The sequence below is a fragment of the Zonotrichia albicollis genome, chromosome 5, assembly GCF_047830755.1.
Source record: "Zonotrichia albicollis isolate bZonAlb1 chromosome 5, bZonAlb1.hap1, whole genome shotgun sequence".
NCBI lineage: Eukaryota > Metazoa > Chordata > Aves > Passeriformes > Passerellidae > Zonotrichia > Zonotrichia albicollis.
The window spans coordinates 5,515,697-5,539,444 of NC_133823.1; the positions used below are offsets into that span (position 1 = coordinate 5,515,697).

Sequence of the window (23,748 nt, forward strand, 5' to 3'; positions counted from 1 at the left end):
CCTCACTCAGCCCTGAAGCGCCATCAGGGTTCACAGGAAGAAGTTGACCAGACAGAATCCTGTGTTTGAATGGAATTTATGCATCATGTATGAGGTGTATGAATATGCAACAGGCTGTTGCTGTTAAGGGTTAATCCTCTGTTAACGTGGGTCTTTTTTTTGGCTTATTTTGCCCAGAAAGAGGTACCTGGACTGTCCATAACTCTTTGTTTCTATTGTCTCATATTGTCCTAACCCTAATTGTCCAAATTATTATTACTCTAATTGTATTGCTATTTTTATAACCATTTTATTACTATTAAACTTTCAGAATTTTAAAAACAGATGATTGATGTTTTTCACACCATGGAGGCACCAGCCCCAAGCTGGTGTGGGGTGTGTAGGAGGCTCTGTGTGAGCTGACACCCATCACTGAGAGAGCAGGGGGATTCTGGAGCTGTGGAGCTCTGCCCTGAGCTCCTGCCCCTGCAGAGCCACCCACAGCCCCTTGGCCAGGGCTGTGTCCTCACAGATTTTGAGTATTTCCAATGATCACAGCTCCACTGCTGCCAGAAATGTTCTCCTGTCAACTGCAGGCTTTCAACACTCGCAAATTATTTAAATATTGCCTTGAGCCTTGCTTAGCATTTGTGTCCCTTCTTGATATTTCCACGAGGTTTGCTTCCTGTCCACCTCTTCCTTCAGATGAGGTTTTGTGCCCTGGCAAGGGAGGAAATGTCGTTTTCAGGAGGAAGTGCCATTTCCAGGAAGAAATGCCGTTTTCAGGAGGAAATGCCGTTTTCAGTAGGAAATGCCATTTCCAGGAAGAAATGCCGTTTTCAGGAGGAAGTGCCGTTTTCAGGAGGAAATGCCGTTTTCAGGAGGCCCCAGCGCTCTGGAGAAGAGCCACGCTGGCTGATGGCACCTCAGGCTCTAAACCTGAGGAAACTGATGGAATCCCTGCCTCACCTCTGTCACCAGAGGGCAGGAGACCTCTCTGATAAAGCCTCTGCCATGGGGAAATGTGCTGGAATTGCTGGGTTTTGAAGAAAAACAATGTTTATCTGTTGCTTTTAGTGAGGCTGGCAGAGCTGGGTGGGATTGAATTGAGTAAAAACCTGCAGGAGGTTTTGGATGTGGCGTTTCCTCCTTGCTTGAGGGAAGGTGGATAGGCCTTGGCCTAGGGTCCTCACCCCCAACATTTGGGATCCAACACGAATTTGGTGCGTTCTTAGTTTGTTCCACTCCTTTAGCCACGTGCTGGGGAAATCAGGGATGCTCCACTGGGAGATGTGGCTTTTCCAGGAGAGGGAAGGAGAATTGCCTCCCCACCTCTGCAGCTGGATTGGAATGTGCTGATTCACCCAGGGTGAAGCTTTCCCCCCACAACTCCAGCTGTGGATCCATCCCAAAATCCCCCTGGTTCTGCTTCCTTCTCCCAGCTGTGGATTTATCCCCCAAATCCTCCTGGTCCTGCTCCCTTCTCCTGGCTGCAGATCCATCCCCAAAACCCCCCTGGTTCTGTTCCTTTCTCCCAGCTGTGGATCCATCCCAAAATCCCCCTGGTTCTGTTCCTTTCTCCCAGCTGTGGATCCATCCCAAAATCCCCCTGGTTCTCCTTCCTTGTCCCAGCTGTGGATCCATCCCAAAATCCCCCTGGTTCTCCCACCTGTGGATCCATCCCAAAATCCCCCTGGTTCTCCCTCCTTCTCCCTTTGGTGGATCCATCCCAAATCCATCTGATTCTCTCAGCTGTGGATCCATCCCCAAAATCCTTCTGGTTCTCCCAGCTATGGATCCATCGCCTAAATCCCTCTGGTTCTGTCCCCTTCTTCCAGCTGTGGATCCATCCCCAAATCCCCCTGGTTCTGTTTCTTTCTCCCAGCAGTGGATCCATCCCAAAATCCCCCTAGTTTTCCCCAATTCTCCCAGCTGTGACACAAACAAACCACACAGTCCTGTTTTTAAAACGGGGCCTTTCTCCATTTTATTTTGCCCAATAAAAATCCTTCACAGTCAGCTGGAGAGAGGAGAGCTGGAGATACGTATACATATAGATCTGCATGTCTATTTATATATATACATACCTCTGTACAGATATATTTATATATTTATTCACTGTAGAAAATGGCAAAGGCAGGAGCTCTTCACATCTGGATAATTCAATGGGAATAGACAACAGGCCAGCAGGGAGTTGGGAATTGTGGTGGAGTTTTAACAAGAACCTCTGAAACAGATACACCTTTGCTGTACAAAAATCCCAGAATGGTGAGTGTTACCTCTTTTTTCTTTTTATTTTTAAATTTTTTTTCTTATTTTTTTTGTTCAACCTTTTGTCTTTAAACACACTTAACCAGAGGCAAAGTCAAGACAACAGTGTTTGGAAGTGACCAAGTGGACAGGAGAGACACCCGACTTTATGGAGTTCTTTTTTTAAAATATTTTTATTATTTTTTCCAAGTACATATATATATATATTTATATATATATAAATTTTATTTTTTTTAAGAATTTTTAATATACTTTTTTAGATTTTTTTTTACTTTTAAATACTTTTTTTAGATTTTTTCAGACTTTTTAAAAATTTTTTTATGAACTTCTTGAAGATTTTTTTTCCGTTTTTTTTTTTTTTTTAGATTTTTAAAAGATTTTTTCAGGGTTTTTAAAGATTTTTTTTTTAAGATTTTTTTTTTACCTTTTCAGATTTTTTTCTTTAGAGTTTTTTAAGATTTTTTTGAGGTTTTTTTTTTTTGAGAATTTTTTTTTTTTAGGTTTTTTTTAGATGTTTTAGATTTTTTTTTTTGCAAAGTCTCGTTGAAACGCAGTTCGGAGAACCAGCAACAGTCGACGCAGAGACAGAACAGTAACAGAGTCGAGTTCAGAACACTTCTGGTTTGAATTCACAGTCAGAGAGAGAGAAAAAGAGAGGGAAAAAGAGACAGAGGGAGCCACCGAGGCATCAAAAACAAGAGGGAGGAGAAGCACAAGGCTGGGGCTGGAGTGACACTCGGGGCGTGCGGGATGTGTCCCGCAGGAGCTGCTGCGGTGGGACACGGCCAGCAGAGCTCCTGTTATTGCTGGTGAGGTCGGACACCCCCGGGGCAGCTTTGGGGGGACAGCTCTGCATCTGCTGGGGAACTGCACTCAGCCACGTCTAAAATGGGGATTTGGGGCGAGGGAAAACCTCCCTGGGGTGGTGCCCGGAGCGGCTCCTCTGGGCTCACAGCGATTTCCAGGTCCTGGAGAGTGCAAACGAAGACACCTTGGAGGAGCCCTGGGCTGGGCTCTGCCTGGGAAGGGACTGCATAGACACATCAGCCGGGGGTGCAGCATTGGGTGGTGCTGGGATGCTCCTGCCAGCCCCTGTTCTGCTCCTTTCAGCCATGGGGTGAAGGGATCTTCTCCTCCCAGGCTCTCAGGAATGGCCACAGTGTCCCACTGGTTGTCACTGAAGGTGGCTCCGTGAGCTCAGACACCCCAGTGGCTCCCACGTGGAGAAGACCTCCTGCCCAGTGACAGGATGGGTCACACCTGCTGGATGTGGGAAGCTTTGGGCTCTCCAGGCCACCAGGTGGTTGTTCAGAGCCAGACTGGACCTTGCATCCCTTTCCAGAGGAGTTGAGGCCAGAGCTGGAGTTCTGAAGGAATGTTGGCTGGCCTGCAGGTGTCAGAGTTGGGAAGAGTCCCTTTGAAATCTCCCTGGAAAATCCTATTGCTTTGGGACAGAAAGCAGAGACTTCCTGCCAGAAAAAACAGATTTGTGAAAGAGCTGTGGGGACACAGCCTGGTCCAGGCCCCAGAGCTGACACAATTCCCATCACTGGGAGAACCAGGGAGGAGGATTACCCTGAAAATACAGGAACATCCTCTTGGGAAGCCAACATCTGCAAACAGCTGGATGTGATCCCACCCCCTTGGTACACTGCAGGGTCCTGTGTGCCCCTAAGGACCTCAGAGACCCCTCAGACCCCTGTTTTTTCCAGAGGGTGGAAGGACCAGGGAGCTCCAGAGCTGGTGGTGATGTTGTGAATCCCCGTGCAAAGATCCCACAGGATTGCAGGCCATGGGAATGTCCTTCAGCAGGAAGCCAGATTGTCCTTGGAGGCAAAGCAGGGCTGATGGATCCATCCCCAAAATCCCTGGGGATGTCAGAGAGGAGAGCATCAGTGTTCTGGAAAGCTCCTGAGAGCAGGGTTGGGATCACCCATTCCCAGTGGGGGCTGTAACTCCAGCTTGTCCCGATGTACCTGGGAGAGCACTGGGAGAGGCCCTGACTGCTCCAGTGGGATGGGGATGATCTGAAAAGAGGCAGGAGAGCCTGGAGAGCTGGGGCAGAGGAGCAGCAGGCAACAGATAGACAGATCTTTAGCAAGGGAGGTCATGGAGAACAGTAAATATAAAGGGGTTTCAAGGCTTAAACTGAAGGTTTGGGTTAAATTAATTGGGGTCTCTTCCATCCCAGGGACTGAGTGGAGAAGGCTGAGAATGGCTGGGGAGCAGAGGCACAGTTGAGAGGCATCTCCCCAAGGCCCAGACCCACCTGAACACCCACCTGCAGGAGCACAGATCTCCCCTAAATCCTCCTGCCAGGTCCAGGAGCCTTCCTGGAGCAAAGGTGGGTGGAGATGCCTTCAACACCCCAAGCAGGAGAAGTGAAGAACACGCTGCCTTCACCTGGGAGTTTGGTTCCTTGGTAAGGGTGCTGAGGATGCCCTGGGGTGAGCTGTGAAGAGGACACCAAGAGGGCAGCCAGCAGGACCACCAGCTCTCAGGATGCTCATTTTCCTGGACATTCCCACTGAACCAGAACATTTGGCTGGACCCTGTAGTGGTGTCTGCTGCTGACCTATTGCTCTGAGGATGAGAGGCATGAAGTTGCCTGAAGACAAGAAGATGCATGACTTGGTGTGCATCCTCTCTTCTCCTCAAGAAGAAAGGGAATGGCATCCATCCCAACTCCTAGGGACAGTCCATATTCTCCATGGGAAAGGTGTGGAGCTAACTGGGATGGCTGTGGAGGATACTGGTGTCACCAACTGGGGACAATCACCTCACCCAGGAACTCCCTTCTATCCTGTCCTATCTTGCACAGGAAAGGCCTTCATGGACCTGCAGACATTCTCAGGTGGGACACAGGGAAATCAAGTCCCCTGCCAGCTCTCATTCCTGTTTTCCAGCCCCCACCAGACACAGGTCTCTGCAGGAAAGCCGGGACACAGCTCCAGGCATGGAGCCCAGCGCTCTCCAGAGATCTTTGGTCACGTTGCTCGTGAGCTCGCTGCCTTGAGCGAGCTGTAAAGTGCCACTGCAAGGGGCAGGAGGGGAGCAGGATGGTCCTTGCCATGGTGGGCAGAGCTCAGGGGGACACTCTGGGAACCACTGTCTGCCTGGAGTCTGGCTGTGACACCAGGCGGGCACCCTTAACCAGGGGGTCGCTGCAAACCTGGCTCAGGGTGACAGCAAGCATCACAGCAGGACAGAGGGACACCAGGCTGAGCTAATCCCAAGTGGATTGCTCTCCTGGGAGGTGCTGGAGCCCATTCCCAGTGCAGCCAGGCCCAGGTCAGGGTGCTGAGCACCCTGTGTGCAGCGCTCAGCCTCGCTCGCCAACAGAGAAGCCACAGAGCCTTCTTGTCTCCTTTTAATCATCAACACACAGAGCTGGGCTCTTATTTACATCCAAATACACTTCTCTCTGTACAACAGTGTTAGAGCAACAATTCCATTCCTCCCTGGAGCGTGGAAACCTGGAGGTGAGTGACCACCACCAGTGACAGCAGGACTGGGGCCACCAGCTGCCAGCAGACAGTGGCAGGAGCTCAGTGGGGCTGTGTGGGGCACAACAATGTGCCCTGGTTGTGGTGTTCACCCTGGGGGTGAGAGGGGAGTGCTGGGATCAGCCCAGCTGGGTTGCTGGGACAGTGGTAGCAGCCAGCCTTGGAATGGTGGTGGAGCAAAGCAGCCCTGCTCACTGCAGAGTGAGACCTTCCCTGGCACCAGGACACCCTGCTTAGCCCACGTCCTCATGGGCGGAAGCCTCTGGAGCTGATCACTGTCCTCTGTTTGCTGTGTGGATGTGCCTGGAGCATGACTGGGCTCTGTACATGGGGGGCCTGTGACACCAGAGCTGCTCCAGGACTGCCACCACTCTCCCAAAAATCTCGGATCATGCATGTGTTGGGTATCCCAGATATTCCAGATACCTTTGTGGACCCCATGTGTGGGTAACTGAGCTGAGACCCTCATGGCCACAGCTTGTGGTGGTGGCCAGTGCAGGTTAGAGAGGATTTTGGGGGCAGCACTTGGAGAATGGCACGAGAGCCAGGATGTCACACTGAATTCCACCAGCTCCAAGGTGCAGGAGACAGCTGGGGGTTGGTCAAACCCAAGCTCTGGGAGGAATTCCATGGGACAGAAACAATTCATCAGCCCTGCCTGAGCCTCCAAGAGATACACTGCCAGCCTCCTTGGCCATTCCCAGGATATGTCACCCTAACACCAGCCTGGCACCCCTTGGCTGTCCTAACCCAGGGCTAAGGCCCCAGAGCCTCAATGAAGCTTTTGATGGGAGATTTAATCAACTTGTGAAAGTGTAAAAAGATCTGGAAAGAGCCAGGTGAGCTCCACCTGGGCACAGACAAGAGGAATCCAGGTGTCTCACTATCATTTTGCTCCATCTCTGTTGGCACAGGGGAGAGGACTTGATGGGGAGCAGCACATCCAGTAGTGGGGAGGAATCCTGAAGCACAGGAATCCTTTGTGGCAGTTTGGCTCCCAAAACCATCTGTGTTTTCTGTCACCATAGCAGGGGTGGGGTGGTTTCTGCAGGACAGTTGGGGGATCCTGGGACAATCCCTTGCGAGGGAAAACTATCAGCAGAGTGTCTTAGTGGGTGTCTGCAAGGCTCTGTCGTGCAGGGAATGTCCACAGTCGAGGTCTCAGATCTGGATTGAAGCTCTGGATCGATGTGATGCAGTGAGGAAGGTGGAGGGAGGGGGCCTTTCCTCCTTCAAGGTGAACAATCTTCACAAGAGCAGACACCAAACACCTGCTCTGGGAGGTGAGACACCAGATCTCCAGCCCTGCCACTGTGGGATGTTTGATTGTGCCTGGAAGGCCTGGAGTATGACATGGAGGAAGCTCTAGGATGTGCCTGGCCAGGTGCCTGTGGATTTTGCCCTGCCATGGCCAAGTCTGCAGCTGTGTGGCACTGGCAGGCAGCTGCGCTCCTTCCTTGCTGGGCTGATGTCCAAGAGTGCTGGAGATCATCAGGATTTGCAGTAGGACTCTTCCCCACAACCATCAGTGGTCAAACCTGACCTAACCTCCCTTTTATGGCTGGTCCAGGGAAAGGGGCTTAGCCTGAGCTGCCCTGGTGTTTTCCATGAGTTGTCTTCCTCTAGCTCCAAAGATATGGGCAGAAGTGGTGGGAAAAGAGAGGAGCTTTCAACTGGGGTCTTGAAATGCCCTGGTCTTGGCACTTTTCAATTTTCAATGGCTCCAGTGGTCTCTGGCAGCCACCACAGCTCCTGGCCAGTGGCAGTGTCCCATGACTTGGGCTGGTGGGACTAACTGCATCCTCCACTCTGCTCAGGCTGGAGCTCATCACAACAATGTTTGTTCTCAAACCAAAGGTCACACCTGGATGTGAACTGTAGAGTTTTGGGTAGACAGAACATGGAAAATGTGCAGCTTCAGGGCTTTTGTTTGGAAGGTCTTCAGCCCCTCAATGCCTTCAGGTTCTTCCTTGGTGTGCACATGAAATTTCATCTGGCCAAATTTGCCCTGGAGTCACCTCAAGACATTTCAAGACATCCCAGTGCTAATCCTAACTTTTCTCTTCTAGCTGCTCCCCAGGGCAAAGAGCCAAAATCCCCACTCCTATTGATCCTTTGGCCAGTGCAAACTCCACTTTGCAACATTTTTCTTCTCTTTATTATGACTTGTGGTAAAAAATTGTCCATGACAGAAGAATTGAGCTCACCTCGCCCCCCTTTTCAAGCAGAATGCCAGGTTTTGCTGCCTCAGTGACTGTGCACGTAGGATTCGGTTTATTATTCTGCCAGGGCATAAGCACTTGCGTGATCTTAAGCATTTTCCCCCTCTTATGACTTCTTTCATGCTCAGAGTTAGTAGCTGAGTATTTTCTTGAGCCAGGCCTGCGAGTTGTTCTCTCCATCCCTGGGGTGTGGGATGGCTGTGGGCGCTGTTTGGAATGGCAGAACTGAAGGCTGACTGCTGCAATCCAGCTGTGATGCTGCTGTGCCCCCCCTGCAACTCCTGAGTGAGGCTCGAGTGCTGTTTTTAAGCAGACCCTGGCCCAAGAGAGTGCACCAAGGTGTCACTCGTCTGAGGACAGGGTGGCACAATTGCCCGCTGCTGGGGCAGATTGCTAAAGCTTCAGTTTGCATAAACATCCCATGGGTTTGGAGGCTTCCCCAAACCTCGATTCTATTGACTTTGGGAAGTAAGGGGGCTGTTGGGAAGGGAAACTAGCTTGGATTTTCAAGCTTTTCTCTTGCTGTAGCCAGCTTGGGTATAGAGTAAGGGGGCCAAGGCAGAGGTGGGAGGGTGTTTCTGCTCCCAGGGTTGGTCACAGCCTGGGAGAGGAGTGGAACTGCAGGAGGAAACCACAAGGAAGTGAAAACGCAGCATGTGTTAAGCTCTGCTGAGCCTCCAGAGAGGCTCCTGCTGGGACATCATTCCTTGTTGGCTTCTGTTAGCAGGACAGGCTCATCCTGCTCCTCAAGGATGTCCTAACCTCTTGCAGCCAGGGCAAGAGGGAGTCGTCTGGTAGAGATATGTCTGGTTTCACTGAAATCAGTGGCCAAGCTTGCACTGACTTCACTAAGACCACTGTCTAGACAGGATACTTGATGCAGAACACTTGAGTTTGTTCGTGATCCCAAGAGCTTTGCTCCATTAGCCAATGTGGCTAAAAACGTCCTGGAAAAAAAAAAAACCAAAACCCAAAAAACAACAAACCTGCCACTTTGAACTGTTTTGCTGCTTGGAAAACCAAAGAAACTGAATACAACCCTCCAAAACAACCAACCAAAGAAGGGTGAATTGTAGGAGAGGGGGTGGCAGCCTCTAGTGAAGAAACAGTCAGGGCAGATTACAAAAGAGCCAATTGACCCTCACCAGCTGTACTAGGAAAAAACCCCAGCCGAGATGTGGCATTGCCGATAGAAAACCAACGCACATCCACAGTTATTGTACCTACGGAGCACAGAAGTGGAGAGTGAGGGTGATGGAGCCTGGTGGGAGCACACTCACACCGCTCCCACAGGAGCGCGTTATCCTTCGGAAGATCTCTGGCTTGAGTAGGTAGTACATGCACAGCAATAAAAAATTCTGTCGTGTCACCTCGGCCCCCCCTCAGATCTCGGTGGACTCTATCCTCTCCAGCCTGGAGGGAGTCCATGTCTTCTTCTCCTCGGTGTGTGGGGGGCTGGTGGCCTTGGTGTTCATCTCGTTGACCTTGTGCTCCAGGAGCTGGTTCTTCTGGTACATCTCCACGTAGTTGAGCTGCAGCTGCTTCTGGTACTTGATGACCTTCTCCTTCTCCTCCTGCCACGTGCGCCGCTCCTCCTCGAAGTCCATCACCTGCTGCTCCCGCTGCTGCCGCTCCAGCTTCAGCTCCGTCTGCAGCCTCTCCACCTCCCTCCTCAGGCTGTTCACGCTGTCCTCGCTCTGCCGCTGCATCTTGGCCTCGTCGCTCTCGCAGGCCAGCGGGTCCCCCCGCAGCTTGTCCCCGAGGTCCCCGCCAAAAGACCCCGTGGGCCCTATGCTGGCAAGTGTCCGCTTCAGGCCGGAGACCTCCAGCTCACAGTGGTTCAGTTTTTCCCTCAGCACCTGGACCTCGCTCATCTTCCTCTGCAGCTCGCTCTCGCAGATCTCCAGGTTGACGCTCTTGGAGCTGTAGGAGTCCTTCAGGGTGAGGATCTGCTCCTCTTTCTCCCGCAGGAAGTTCTTGCCTTCCTTGAGCTGCGACCGCAGGCCCACGATCTCGTTGAGCTTCTGGGAGACATCAGCTTGGGAGTCCTTCAGCTGCTGCTTGAGCAGGGAGATCTCACCTGCCTTCTGGCACACCTGTGGGGAGAGCACTCGTGAGGCTGGTGGGTGGCAGTGAGGAGCTGCTTGTCCCCTGAGCTGCCCATTAAATGACCCTGCCCAAGAACCCAGCCCTCACCATGCCACAGACCTAGATGTTGTCCCCACCTCTGTGTTTTTTCCCTCAGGGATCTGATGCTGTTCCCAGCTGGAGTTGCCCAAACAGCCAAGCCCTGTGATGTGGTCCCCACCAGCGATGCTTCACTCCTGCCTTCATCTTCCTCTCCCACCCACAAACCCACAGCGCTCGATCCCAAACCTTCTGCTGAACATCTGCGAACGGCACATTTCAGAGCCTAATTAATCCCAGCTTCGTTGACTTTCCATCAGGATTAGCAGAATAAGGTCGTCTGGATTCTAGAGCTATGTTTTGCCTCTGCACTCTTGATAAATTTAAAGTTTCTAGCCTGTGCATGGAAGGATTAAAATTCTTCACATGATCAAGCTGAAAAAACGGTATGTTAGCACTGGCTATACAAACAGACCTTGATAAAATGTTCTAAAAATAGGAACAGTAGGAAAAAGTTATGTAGGACTCAACAGGAGAACTAGAAAGAGGAATGTGTCTTCCAGCCTTTTAAGAGAGATCAACTTATTAACAACCAAAAAAAAGTGTGTTACAATGGAAAACATGAGGTAAACATGGCTATCAATGTCATTCTTAGCTCAGTTGCTTTTATATCTTCAATTTAAAAAAAAAAGCAAATATCTGAAAACAGGTTTCAAGGTTTGCCCAAATGCAAATGGTAAAAGAATTTAATTAAAATAGACTTAAGCCCATTTTTGGCAGGCACAAGTACCTGTGTGGAAAGACCTGTATTCCGTGAAACTGGATTTGAATGTCATGACTTGGAGTGACCAGACTGTGAAGTCAAATTATTAACCAGCACAGGAGGGTGTGCACAAAAAAGTTGTGCTTATTTAAGCTTAACTGAAATCAGCAGGCCTGGGGCTCAGACAGGTGTCACCTGTTACCTGGAGGTCACCAACCCATGGCTGTTACCTGTGGGCATGTGGGAGGAACTTTGGGTCACCAGATCCCACAATGGAAACCTCATTCACGGCCTGTTACAACAACATTCTTACCTCCCACTTGGTCTCTTCAATCTTGGGGAGAAACTCAGCCTGCTCCTTCTTGAAAGCCACAAATTTCTTCTCCAGCTCCTCTCGTTGCTGGAGGAGCTGTCCCATGTCATCCTGGAGTTTTTTTTTCTCCTGCTGGAGCTTGAAGATTTGGAGCTGCAGAGCCTGCTGAGCCCGCTGCGCCTTTTTGGAGACCTGCTGCAACTTGTTGGCATAGTTCTGCCTCAGGTCCTCCATTTCCCTCTCCCAGATCTTCTGCTTCTCCTCGAACACCTGGAAGATGGCCGCCTCGCTCTTGTCCAGGTTCCTCCTCATCTGCAGCACCTCCTGCTCCTTCTCCCACAGCCTGTCCTCCAGGTCCTGGATGATGTCGTCGGTCGAGGGCGAGTGGAAGGGCATGGTCTCGTTGAGATGGTTCAGCCTGCTGAAGGACGAGGTGCTCTTGCTCGAGGACCGCCCGCTGTCTGAGGTAGATATCCCGTTGTAGCCCACGATGTTCTTCTCCACATAAGTGGTCCCGATGCGGTTGATGTGGCTGGTGGAGGCGCTCATGGGGCCCACGTGCTGGCTGTAGCCCGTGCCGTAGGTGGGCAGGCTGGTCAGGGAGTTACGGCCCGAATCCGAGAGCCCCCCGCCCTGGTTTGTAGTCCTGTTAAGGCTGCTCTTGTCGAGCCCGCCCTTGGGTGCGGACGGGCTATTGCTGTTGGCGTGGTTCAAGCTCTTTCTGTTCTCTGCCATCCCGTTGCTCTGTGGCGGGCAGAGGTTCTGCATGGAATGGAAGTTTTTAGGAACTACTGGTTTAAAGGCTGAGGGTCTAACTAAGGGCTCATTGCTCTGCAAAAAGGAAAAAGAAGGAGGCATCAAACACGGCAGGAGACTCGGTAGCAACACATAAAAGAGACACATTGGTGAAGGGTGGGGGTTATGCAGCTTGGGCTGGCTCCTTATCCCACCTTGTTACACATTTGGGGTTGCACATGAGGGACCTGTGGTCACTCAAAGGGCAACACTGCCTTCCCTTCCTCTAGCTGAAAGGAAACAATCTTTTCACCCCAAACCTGCGTGACTCACCCCAAACCTGCATGATTTTACTCTAGAATACTTCTTAGGTTCTCTTAGTGCTTGCTCACAAGGAGGGCTTCCCCTTGCTTACCAGACCTGACCAAAAATAACTCTAATTTCTGCTGTTTATATTTCTAGCCTTGAGGTTGCATTGCCCTTTTGCTGAAAGCTGAATTGAACCCTCGGATTAGCAGCCCTCAGGAGAATCACATCTCCCTCCTGCCAGCAGTGACCTGTGCCTGTGGGGACCTCATGTCCTGCTTGTCCTCACACAGGAGCAGGTAGGAGCTGTGACAGCAGTGACACCAGGCAAGGAACATGCTGGAGCTGCTCTTCATTTGAAATTTGTGTTTTCTGTGGCATAAGCAATGCTGGGGGACAATAGACCACAGCTGTTAGGGATTTAGAAAGGATTTTAAAGCCTTGCACATTCCTCACCTCATCAATGCACCATTAGAAACAAAATTTTCCTCAAAATGGAATTGAGTCTCCCCTACTGCAGATTGGATTTTAGGTGAAAATTAAACTGGAGGAAGCAAAGGTATTTTGAAAATGCCTTTTAGGAGAAACAGAAGAAGCCCCACTGAACAGATTGGAGGTTGGAGACCAAGTGTGAGACTGAGATGGACTGCAGGGGCTGTTGGATTAACAACCCAGGAGAAAAGGCCACCAAATGCTGCAGCAATAATACTGGACACAAATTATGGAAGTCACTGGAGCAGAGCAGCAGGCTACATAAAGCACTGCTGGGGCTCTGTTCCTCCAGGCCTGGGAGATTTTGCTCCCTGAAGCCAATATGAGCCATGAGGATGGGCTGGGCTGGGAGATAACATTTATGGGGGTAGTTCCCAAGCTTTTTTTTCTCAAGGGGGATTGGGATTGGGACTGGGATTGGGAACAGGTGCTCGTGGCTGCTTTCAAACAACAGCTTTAGGTGTCAGTGCATGGTTGGAAACTGCCTATAAAAGGCACAAAACACACAAAACAAGAATGGGACTCAGATGCTGAAACAGGGGCCAACTCCAGCTCCCTCCCTATCCTTCAGGGAGGTAAACATATCTCAGGGAAGCTGGAACAGCCAGTGACTTAAATGAGCTGTGTGTGGAAGATTTGTGGTCGTGCTCTTGGGTTCCTCAAGAACAAACAACACCCCTGAAAGTCGTAAGAATTATATAATCTCTACATTAAAATCTACAAAGCAAAAATGAGACCATCAAGACTGCGCCGTCGCGCAAAGCCTCCTGGCCTGTGCTTCCAGAGAAGTGCCATGGCCACCCAGCTGCTCCAGGAGGTCCTCACCTGGTCCAGTTTGCCGGAAATCGGCAAAATCTTTGGTGGGTTACCGGGCTCTCGGTACTGGGGCGGCGGCGGCGGCAGGTTCTTCTCGTTGTTGGCGGTCACGTTCCCGCAGATGTCCACCTTGACCTTCTCGCTCTTGCGCGCCTCGCCGTTGATGTAGAGCGAGTTGGAGACTTTCTCCGACTTGTAGGTCTTCTCCTCGCCCGAGTAGCGGTGGGGGATGTCCCGGCCGGAGTAGCCGTTGCGCGGCCCCTCGGCGGGCCGGCCGCCGCTCTGCGTGCGCGTGCCCACGCTCTTCATGGCGAACTCCTGGTCGTTGGCCACGCCGCTGCCCACGCTCCCCATGGCGCTCCGGGGGATGGTCTGCGAGTAGCGCGGGGCGAAGCCGTGGAAGCTCTGCGCGCTGGGGTAGGCCGGGTCACTGAGGACGGGCAGCGTCTCTAGCGTGGCCATGGCAGCGTCGGGGTGAGGTGGAGGCGCAGCTCAGTGGCACTGGGACAAAGAGGGGGAAAAAGGGTTGTTAGGTGATTTTTGTCTGACGTGCCCTTTTGCAGATCGAAATTACATCCTGGTGATTGTCACTGTTTTCTGAAAAAAAGTGCTGTGCCCTTTCAAACCAAATCCTGTTGATTGTCACTGTCATATTTTCTGAAAAATCTCTTTGCCCAGGATTTTCTCCTAGGAAGCTGAGAAGCCTCAGAGGAAAAGGAGAAACAATATTATCTCATTTTTCTCTCCTGTGTTTTTCTCCTTTGGAATGTGGTTGGAGATTGTTTATCCAACATGTGAATTGTTTTTTCTTAATGACTGATCACAGCCAGCTGTGTCAGGACTCTGGAAGCAGTCACGAGTTTTTAGTTAGTATCTTGTTAAGCCTTCTGTAAGATCCTTTCTCTATTAATATAATATAATATAATATAATATAATATAATATAATATAATATAATAATAAAATATAATATAAGCCTTCTAAGAACATGGAGTCAGATTCTCAATTTGTCCTGGGGACTCAGCAAATACCACAGGTGATGGGGTTCCCCTCTTCTGTGGGAGCCCCAGATCCCATGGAGGAGCAGCATTCCCCAAACCCCACCCATTGTTATTTTACCCAAATCTTCTCAATCCAAGGGTTGTGGCTCCCAGGGGAGTAAGTTGCATGGATTTTAGTAGGCACAGCTCTATGGCACTGGTGACACACAACCATGTGCTGTGCCCAAGCTTGAATGATTTCTGTCACTTTTCCCAGGTTCGAGTAAGTTTGCGTTCCCGTCGGTATGGAATGTCTCCATCCCTGGTCCTGGTTCATACAAGTGCTCCCTCCAGCACATCCCTCAGGGATGAAACCACAAGGTTTAAGCAACACAATTTCCATCTCCTTCTTGGGATTGTTGCTTGCCTGAACTTGAGCTTTTAAAAAGATGCTTTTGTGCAGGTGTCATCCTAAATTTCCTTTTAAATCTTTATTCCCCTTCTCCATTTGATTCCTACTTAGGCTGTGCCTTGGGTTGGCCAAAACTAGGCCATGGGACATGGATAACTTGCAAATAATGTTTTCAAAAGTTGTCTTTCACTAGGGTTGTCCTGGGACCAGTTATCCTTGGGACCAATTCTCAGCTGTCTAGATGCTCTTCATCAGCTTTTACACAAAGGTGTAAAATCTTTATGGAAATAAAAGACCCACAACAACCTTTTTTTTTGTTGCCTCACTGAATAATGGAGAAGTTGGACCTGTACTAGCTAAGGATCTCATTACCTGAAGGAAGGGAGAAGGTGCATTGCAATTTTGAGTGATTGAACCAAACCTGGAGGAGCAAGGCAGCGGCTTGTGGACAGCTGTGGCCACTGAGCTGACCATTGCCCACCTGCCCTACTGAGTTCATTGACTCAGTCCCCATGGGCCAGAATTGATGCTTTTCTTTTGTCTCAGGCACCCTCAGTTCCAGGATTTCCAGGATAATCCATCCTGACAACCCAGAGACTAAAGCAGGACTTAAGGGCAGCAGAAGCTGCAGGTTTCCCTGTGGATGGGATAAAAATAGTGATGCCCTTTGGAGAAAGGCTCAGGGATGGCAGCAGTCAGGCAGGAAGGGGAGATGGAGAAAATCCCCATTTCAGTGGGGTTCTCCCTCTCCTTGGGGTAGGGATGCTCATTCAGCCCTCCCTGAGTAAAGCAGAGCTGGGTTTATTTCCCTGGAGAGCAAGCTGAGGTCTGGAGCTCAGCTCCCACGTGGTGTCTCACAGGGCCTTGCTATTTGCACTAATAATGGAATGGAAAAAGAATTAAAAAGGTTAAAGCACAGGGGCTGTGCTGCTCAACTTTGCTTTTATTAAACTGCATTTCTGGAGGCTTCTCCTCCCCCTTTCCCAGCACCCTGCCCTATCCAAAGTACAGCCTGAGTGGCACATGTGGCAACTGCTGTGCCAGAGGGAGAGGACACAGAGTGCTGTGATGGGATTTAAGGTCCCTTCCATCCCAACCCAGCCCACTCTGGGATTTTATGACCATTTGTAATCTCATTTCTGGGATTTTATGATCAACAAGCACTAAGTGAGCACTTTGTGTTCCCTGCTGAGGACAACTTGCATTTTGCACCTCTGTCCCCAGCTGATGATCTCATGTCATCTCCTGATCAAAGTCTAAAGACCAGGTAGTAAAAGAGGATCATATAAGCACGTGGAGGGATCTCCCACAGCCAAAACACGAGTGTTTATTGGTCATAAGTGACAAAACCCCTGCAAGGAGTGGCAGGGTCAGGTCACGTATGAGGCATGTGATGTTTGGACACGTGCTCTGAGCAGCACTCAAAGGCTCATGACCCTGTCACACCCTAAAGACACTGCCCAAAGAACATCAGCATAATTTATTATTATAGGATATGATATTATACTAAAACTATACTAAAGCATATAGAAAGGACCTTACAGAAGACTTAATACTAATTAAAAACTCGTGGACTGCTTCCAGAGTCCTGACACAGCTGGCTGTGATTGGTCATTAAGTAAAAACAATTCACGTGTTGGACAAACAATCTCCAACCACATTCCAAGGCAGCAAAACACAGGAGAGAAAAATGAGCACCTGGAGACTTGGCTGGGCTGTGGGGTGATGAGGAAGGATGGAAAACACCCACCTGAAGCCACGCTCAACCAATGGTGCCTTTGGATTTTATGAGTCAAAGGAAGACTTTTTGTCCTCCTAATTTAGGAACAACCTGCTTTTCGGTGACTTTGGGAATCTTTACAGGCTGTGATTTCTTTTTATGGGACACCAGGCACCATGGGAGGGATGTGCTGGAAGGTCTCAGCTCCAGACAAGGATGTGGCATTGTCTCCTTGCAGTGCTCCCCAGCCAGCCAAGGAGAAATCCAGGTTACTTTTCCCTCACTGGGTAAATTTCACGGTGACATTTGCACATTTACATTGACTCTCTGAGGGCAGGGATGAGGTCACTGGAAAGTTTGATCCTTCCAAAAGGGAAAAAAAAAAAAAAGGCCAACACAACAAGAAGCGTTTTCTTTTAACTGGGAATCATCCAAGAAAATATTCTGAAAAAAACCCTTGTTCTTAGCTTGTGTTTACTGCAAACCCGGGATCTGATAAACAGAGCATACAGACAAGTGTTACAAATATGTTATTAAGGAGATTCCAGAAGTGCCAAGAGCTCCCTGACAGTACAGCTTTGTTTGCCAAAAAGGGCCATTTTTTCCTGAGAACAACAACCCCTGCGTTTGTATCTTCTGGCCAGCTCCAGTTCCCAGTCAGGTTTTACATTGGTTGTTCCTCAGCTGAACTGTGAAATCAAATTTTGAGCACAGGAATAATGTTGCCACGCTCCAGCACAGAGAAGGAGAGGTGTTTTTTTTCTCCCTCCAGGTTTGGGGGAATGTGTGACTAAAAACTTCCCTAGGACATTCCTTTTCCTTAAATCTCATAATCTCTGGGGCAGGAGGACAAGAGGGAATGCTTCAGATTGACAGGGCAGGGTTATGTGGGATATTGGGAAGAAATTCTTGACTGAGGGTGGGCAGGCCCTGGCACAGGGTGCTCAGAGCAGCTGTGGCTGCCCCTGGATCCCTGGAAGTGTTTGATGCCAGGTTGGATGGGGCTTGGAGCAACCTGGGACAGTGCAAGGTGCCCCTGCCCATGGGAGGAGATTCGAACTGGATAATCTTTAAGGTCCCTTCCAACCCAAACTATTCCATGATTCCATGAGAACTGCCTCCCTCCCACGGGAGCATGAACTGAAAGTTCATGTTTGAACTTTTCACAAGCTTTGTTTGTGATTCCCAGGGATGCTGAGCCTGTCCATGAGCATAGGGAGGCTGAGGGAAGCAAAGTGTTTGCCTTTACCTGTGACCGTGTTCACAGGGGTCTTAGGATGAGGGAAGAGATGAGGATCTGACTCCATGTTTCAGAAGGCTTGATTTGTTATTTTATGATATATATTATATTAAAACTATACTAAAAGAATAGAAGAAATTATTTCATCAGAAGTCTAGCTAAGAATAGAAAAAGAAAGAATGATAACAAAGGCTTGTGGCTCAGACTCTCTGTCTAAGCTAGCTCACTGTGACTGGCCATTAATTAGAAACAACTGTGTGAGACCAATCACAAATTCACCTGTTGCATTCCACAGCAGCACATAACCATTGTTTGCATTTTATTTTTGAAGCTTCTCAGCTTCTCAAAAAGAAAAATCCTAAAAAAAAGATTTTTCATAAAAGATGTCTGTGACATTTACCAGCATTTCATTCCCAAGTCCATCCTTTAGGAGGAAAGCAGAGTCACCCTCGAGCATGGCTGGGTGACCTTCTCTGAGCAGGGACACTGGGAATCCACACACTCCACATTGCACCACCTCCCCATCCCATCCATCCACTTCCAGTGGCCTCTTGGCCTTTCCTGCAGCAGCCTCGCCTCAAAGACAGCAAAATTCTGATGCCTGATGCAGAAAATCTGGGGTGAAATGTCCTTTTCCCTAGCTATGCCAGGCAAACTTTACATGCCCACCTCTTACCAAGGTTTCCAGCCCTGCCTGCAGCTCCAGGACATTCCTAGATGTTATTGTAAATACAGAAATTTAAAATAACAACTTCATCTTCCAACTTGCTCTACCCAAACCATTCAGTGAATGCCCTCCAGTTAAGAAAGAAGAAAGATTGCTCTGAGATAAGCAGCTGAATGGTTAACCAAGACTAAATGATGGAGGCCTGGCTCTGTTGCTGCCTGAGGAGGTTAATTGTTAACACTCTCCTAACAAAGGCTTTGGGGAGGCAGACACACAGACACAGCTCGGCACCATGCCAGGGGAGAAGGGAGTCAGAGAAGGGAATCAGGAAAAGGGAATGAGGGAAGGGAATCAGTCATGGCCCTTGGGCACCAGCAAAGAGCCCCAGAGCAAGGCAGGGCTTGGCACTCGTGCCCATCCCAGGCATGAGGTGCTGCCAACACGGGCAACAAAAGCACCTGAAGGTCAAAAATTCCCTCTCTTGCCAACTGTGGTGACAGGTGTGCCCCTGACCTTGATTAGTCAGGTTTGTTTGCTTAACGAGGGAGCAATTAGTGACACCATGAACCCTGCTCTGTTGTTTTTGTAGGGGTAGGGCTGCACTTGCCCTGTGTTTGCAGCTCAGGTTGGCTCTGCCAGTTTGTTGGCAGCAATGCCAAGGGGTTGGGTTGGTTGGAGGAGAAAAAGTCAACATGTCCTGGGGTGGTGGAGCAGGTTGGAAAAAGAATGGCTGTGATAATTTCAGCTTGATCCAGGAAGAGATGTGGAGTGGGAAGGGAGGGACAGGAATGGGTTAGCAGTGAACACAGACCCTGCAGGGAACAAAGCCACCTGTGTCCAGTGAGGTGTTAACAAAACCACCACAGAAAGCCAAGACTTGCACTTGTAGAATCACAGAATCACTGAATTACTCAGGTTAGAAAAACCCTCTAAGGCTGTGGGGTCTAACTGTTCCCACAGCACTGCCCAGGCCGCCACTGACCATGTCCCCAAGTGCCACATCCCCATGGCTTCTAAATTCCTCCAGGGATGGGACTCCAACACTGGCCTGGACACCCTTTCCATGAAGAAATTTTCCCTGATATCCAATCTAAGCCTCTGTTTAGAGGCTGTTCCCTCTTGTCCTCTTAGTTTCAGTCACATCCCTCTTCCTCTCCCTCACTTTTCTTGTACATCACATCCTCCAAAAAGGCCACTCAAGCCACTGCTCTGCCTCCTGTGTGTCACAGGCCACCACTTGCCACCTCCTTAAGGCTGTGCTGTCCCAAATCTGGCTGAGAGCTGCTCCACTGGGATTTATTCAGGAGAAGGGACACCACAGCTGCCCTCCCAGCTGGCTCCAGAGCCCAGCACCTCCTGTTCTCCTACACTCTTCTCAAGTTGCTCAGTCTGAGGAGGGGAACAGATGAGCTTTTCTTGTCTCTCACAGGCGTTTTTTCCAGCCCTCAAGTAACTCTTGAGGCTCTTTGCTGCACCTCCTCCTGCTCCTTTCCCCCCATCCTGGCTTGGTGGCTGCCAAGTTTTCCTCTGCCACTGGAATACAGTAGGAACACTCTTGAACCTGTCTGCAAAAACATGCAGACCTCCAGCTTTTCAACCACAAGCTTTTTCCACACCTAAAAGCCAAATGAACTCAGAAGAACAACTCCTGCTCCTTCCCCAGGTCACAGACCTCTGTTTTCCCATTTATCCCTGTACTGCAGATCTTTTTCTCCCCATTCAGAGCTAAAAATCAAACTCGAGAAGGCAGGATGAAAGGTCAAGTAGTGGCAGATTGTTGCAACCACCCTCAGACACCTCTTGATCTGTGGGGCTGTTGTGTATCTGCACATTTTCCATCCTTCTGTCCAAAGGATTTATGATTGGATTTACTTTTGGACCCAATTCTGAGTAAAGTGCCCTAGGGCACCCTGCTGGAGCAGGGAGGTTGGACTTGGACTGCCCTGCATGGCAGTCCTGCCTAGAAAAATCCAATTTGGGAATGTGGGGACCACCCTGTCCCTCTGTGACCCCCCCATTTTCAGCTATGCCTGTCCCAGCACCTGAGACCACTGGGGGGTCTGCACAGGGACCTGCAGCATCCTCTGGATAACTGGAAAGTTCCAAGTTCAAAGCCCTCAGCCCTCCCAGTACCACATCCCATATCCCATATCCCAGTTCCTTGATCCACTTTCTGATCAAAGGACATCGTGGGTACCAGAATGTTCCATTCCATATCCCATATCCCTCTTCCTTGTTTCACTTTCTGACCAAAGGACATGGTGAGTACCAGACTGTCCCATCCCATATCCCATATCCCATATCCCATATCCCATTATTTCCCATTTCTGAGACAGGAGGATCACACTTTGCTTTTCTCTCCTGAAGAGAGGGGTTGGCAGCATTAGGGGCAGGCAGGTGCCGGTTTTGGGGGCTTTTGGGGGCTGTGCTTCCTCAGGCTGCTGTGGGAAATAAAAGTGAGCCAGCTCAGAAGAATTTCCTTTTCCTTTCCTCCTGCTAATGAGATAATTACAGCCTTTTGTGTTCTGGGAAACGACTTTCTCATTATGGGGGCCGCATCAGCTATTTACATAATAAGGCTGAAACAAAAGAGATGAGATGAAAGGACCCAGGCAGCTCCTTCAGGGAGCTCTGCTGAGCTGCCAAGGGACAGCCTGGGTGACAGATTCCTGCATCCCCAGAGCTCCTCTGGTCTGGAGTGGGTGGCAGCTCTTGATTCAGGATGTCCCCAGCATGGGATGCTCCTCACTCTCAGCTGTGAGGGTCCCCAGGGTCCCCCTTAAACCACTCACTGCAATCCCTGATGCCAGAGGGTTTGGGAGGGTGGCCACGAACCCAGACCCACATCCAGGAGAGTCCTGGCAGCATCTGTGGGGCTCACAGAGGCACCTGGAAATGAGTCCCACCACCAGAGGATGTTTGGTGCCAGACTGGCCTGTCCCTTGTCCCATCTGCCATGTCCCACTTTCCTCCAGCTGTGGTCAAGGGACATTTGGGGTACCAGCCTGTCCCATATCCCATATCTCACATCCCATATCCCTGTTCCTTGTTTCACTTTCTGACCAAAGGACATGATGGGTACCAGACTGTCCCAACCCACATCCCACATCCAACATCCCATATCCCATATTCCTTTTTCTTGGTTCACTTTTGACCAAAGGACATGATGGGTACCGGACTGTCCCATATCCCACATCCCATATCTCATATCCCATATCCCTGTTCCACTTTCTCACCAAAGGACATGATGGGTATCAGACTGTCCCATCCCATATCCTGCATCCCATATCCCATACCCCATATCCTATGTCCCTCTTCCCCTGTTTCACTTTCTGACCAAAGGACATGATGGGTATTAGACTGTCCCATACCCCATATCCCTGTTCCTCGTTTCACTTTCTGACCAAAGGACATTATGGGTACCAGACTGCTCCATCCCATATCCCATATCCCTGTTCCTTGCTCCACTTTCTGACCAAAGGACATGGTGGGTACCAGACTGTCCCAGCCCATTTCCCTGTCCCCCTAGCTGGCCAAGGGATGCATTGGTTACAAACCTGTCCCATCCCATTTCCATTTCCCATTATTTCCCATTCCCCATTATTTCCCCATCCCCCCAGCTGTACCAACCTGTCCCACCCCATGTCCCAGTTCCCTGTCCCCCAAAGCTGCCTAGGGGGACAGTGGCCACCACACTGTCCCATCCCACACGCCAGTGCCCTGTGCCCCAGCTGGCCAAGGAACTCTGAGCACCAAACTGTCCCTGCCAGCCTCACCACCTCTCTTCCCCAACAAAGGCCCCATTGTTCCTGGCACAGCCTGAACAGAGCAGCCTGCTCCACCTTCCCTGGCCTCCCTCCCACTCTGCTATCAGTTTTCCTCCCCCAGTTGCTCGCTGTGTTTAAGGGACCCAGTCCAGTGGCACCCTGTCCCCATCCCCCAGGACGTGGCAGGAGGGGGAATGGTGGCAAAGCACAGCTACAATCTGCACCGTGGCCTTGGCTCTGTGCCCTCCTGCTTGTCCCTCCTTCCCTCTCAGCTCCCTGAGGCTGCTCCTGGAATGGACACCCTGCCACAGCTTCCTGGAAACCTCTTTCTGACAGTAAAATAATCAGCAAATCAATCTGGGCATGGCTACTGCTCACCCTGAGCAAGCTGCTCCCCCTGTCCCAATCCCACCTCCTCATCTCTGGGGGTTTTATCCCAGTTTTAACCCACAGGATTTTCTGGATCTGAAAAAGCAGGCAGAGTGGAATGAAAAGCCAAGCTCCTGGCAGGCCATGCCAGTCTTGAGCTGTTCCAGTAAGGGAAGAAATCAAAATTTTTCTGAAGGCTGCAGCAAGGTGGGCAAAGCCCCAGAGAAACGTCGGCAGGTGATGGGGAGGTGTGACAGGGCACATTTGTACAGTCCCAGGGAGGCTTTTCTGTCTCATCCTTGGAGGGTTTCAGGCCCTGAATGGACCAGGCAGGGTCCACCAGCAGCAGGATGGCCTGGAGACCTCCTGGGATCCTTTCTACCAGGAATTATCCTGCCATGGAGTTTATCCATGTGGTTTTTCACAAACCACACTGGATATCCACCAGCATTCCCCTGGCCAAAGTCCTCATCCTCAGGGAGATTTTCCCCCTTTTCCCCATGTGCTCTCAGAGTCCTGGGTTTGGATGCAGGCTGGCATCCTCCAGGATGCATCTGATGGCAGATGGAAGGATTTTCCTCCCTTAATCATCCCAAGGAGCAGCAGGACAGGATGGTTCCAAGCTCAGCCCAAACTGCCTTCCCAAATCCCATGTGTCCATCAGGAAGGGCTCATCCATGGCCTCATCTGTGACCCTTGTGACTGCCCCCAGAAGATACTCAGGGCCAGCTGTGTCATCGTCCCCAGTGAGGTCCTGATGGCCACCTCTGCCCAGAAAAGCATCAGCTTTGGTGGCACAGGGAAAACTCCCTGGATTCCCTCAGAACAGGACAAGGGCAGTTTGGTGGAGCAGCCTCAGTCTGGCTGCAGCCCTGAGGGTCTGGGATGCCCCATTCCATGGGCTGGACAGCTTGGGGTCATCCCAGCCCTGTGTGCCTCAGTTTCCCCTTGCTAAGGGGCTGCCAGTGGGATCCAGGGTGAGATTTCCCCACCCTGAACAATCAATTTCTGTGCACCCCATCTCTGCTCTGATTCCCTGGTGCAAACAGAGCCCAGCAGGTACTT

At 50.3% G+C, this 23,748-nt stretch overlaps 1 protein-coding gene across 2 annotated transcripts in view; it reads right to left on the bottom strand.

The window, feature by feature from the left end:
- Positions 1–6,577: 6,577 nt before the first annotated feature.
- Positions 6,578–23,748, bottom strand: part of LZTS3 (leucine zipper tumor suppressor family member 3) — a 47,697-nt gene continuing 30,526 nt past the window's right edge. For both annotated transcript variants that reach the window (XM_005495264.4, XM_074540570.1), the window contains exons 2-4: positions 13,540–14,031; positions 11,182–12,012; positions 6,578–10,074 (exon numbers count right to left, since the gene is read on the bottom strand). In XM_005495264.4, the coding sequence (XP_005495321.2) occupies positions 9,361–10,074; positions 11,182–12,012; positions 13,540–13,992 (1,998 nt within the window). In that variant the 5' untranslated portion in view covers positions 13,993–14,031 and the 3' untranslated portion in view covers positions 6,578–9,360. The remainder of the gene's footprint in view (positions 10,075–11,181; positions 12,013–13,539; positions 14,032–23,748) is intronic.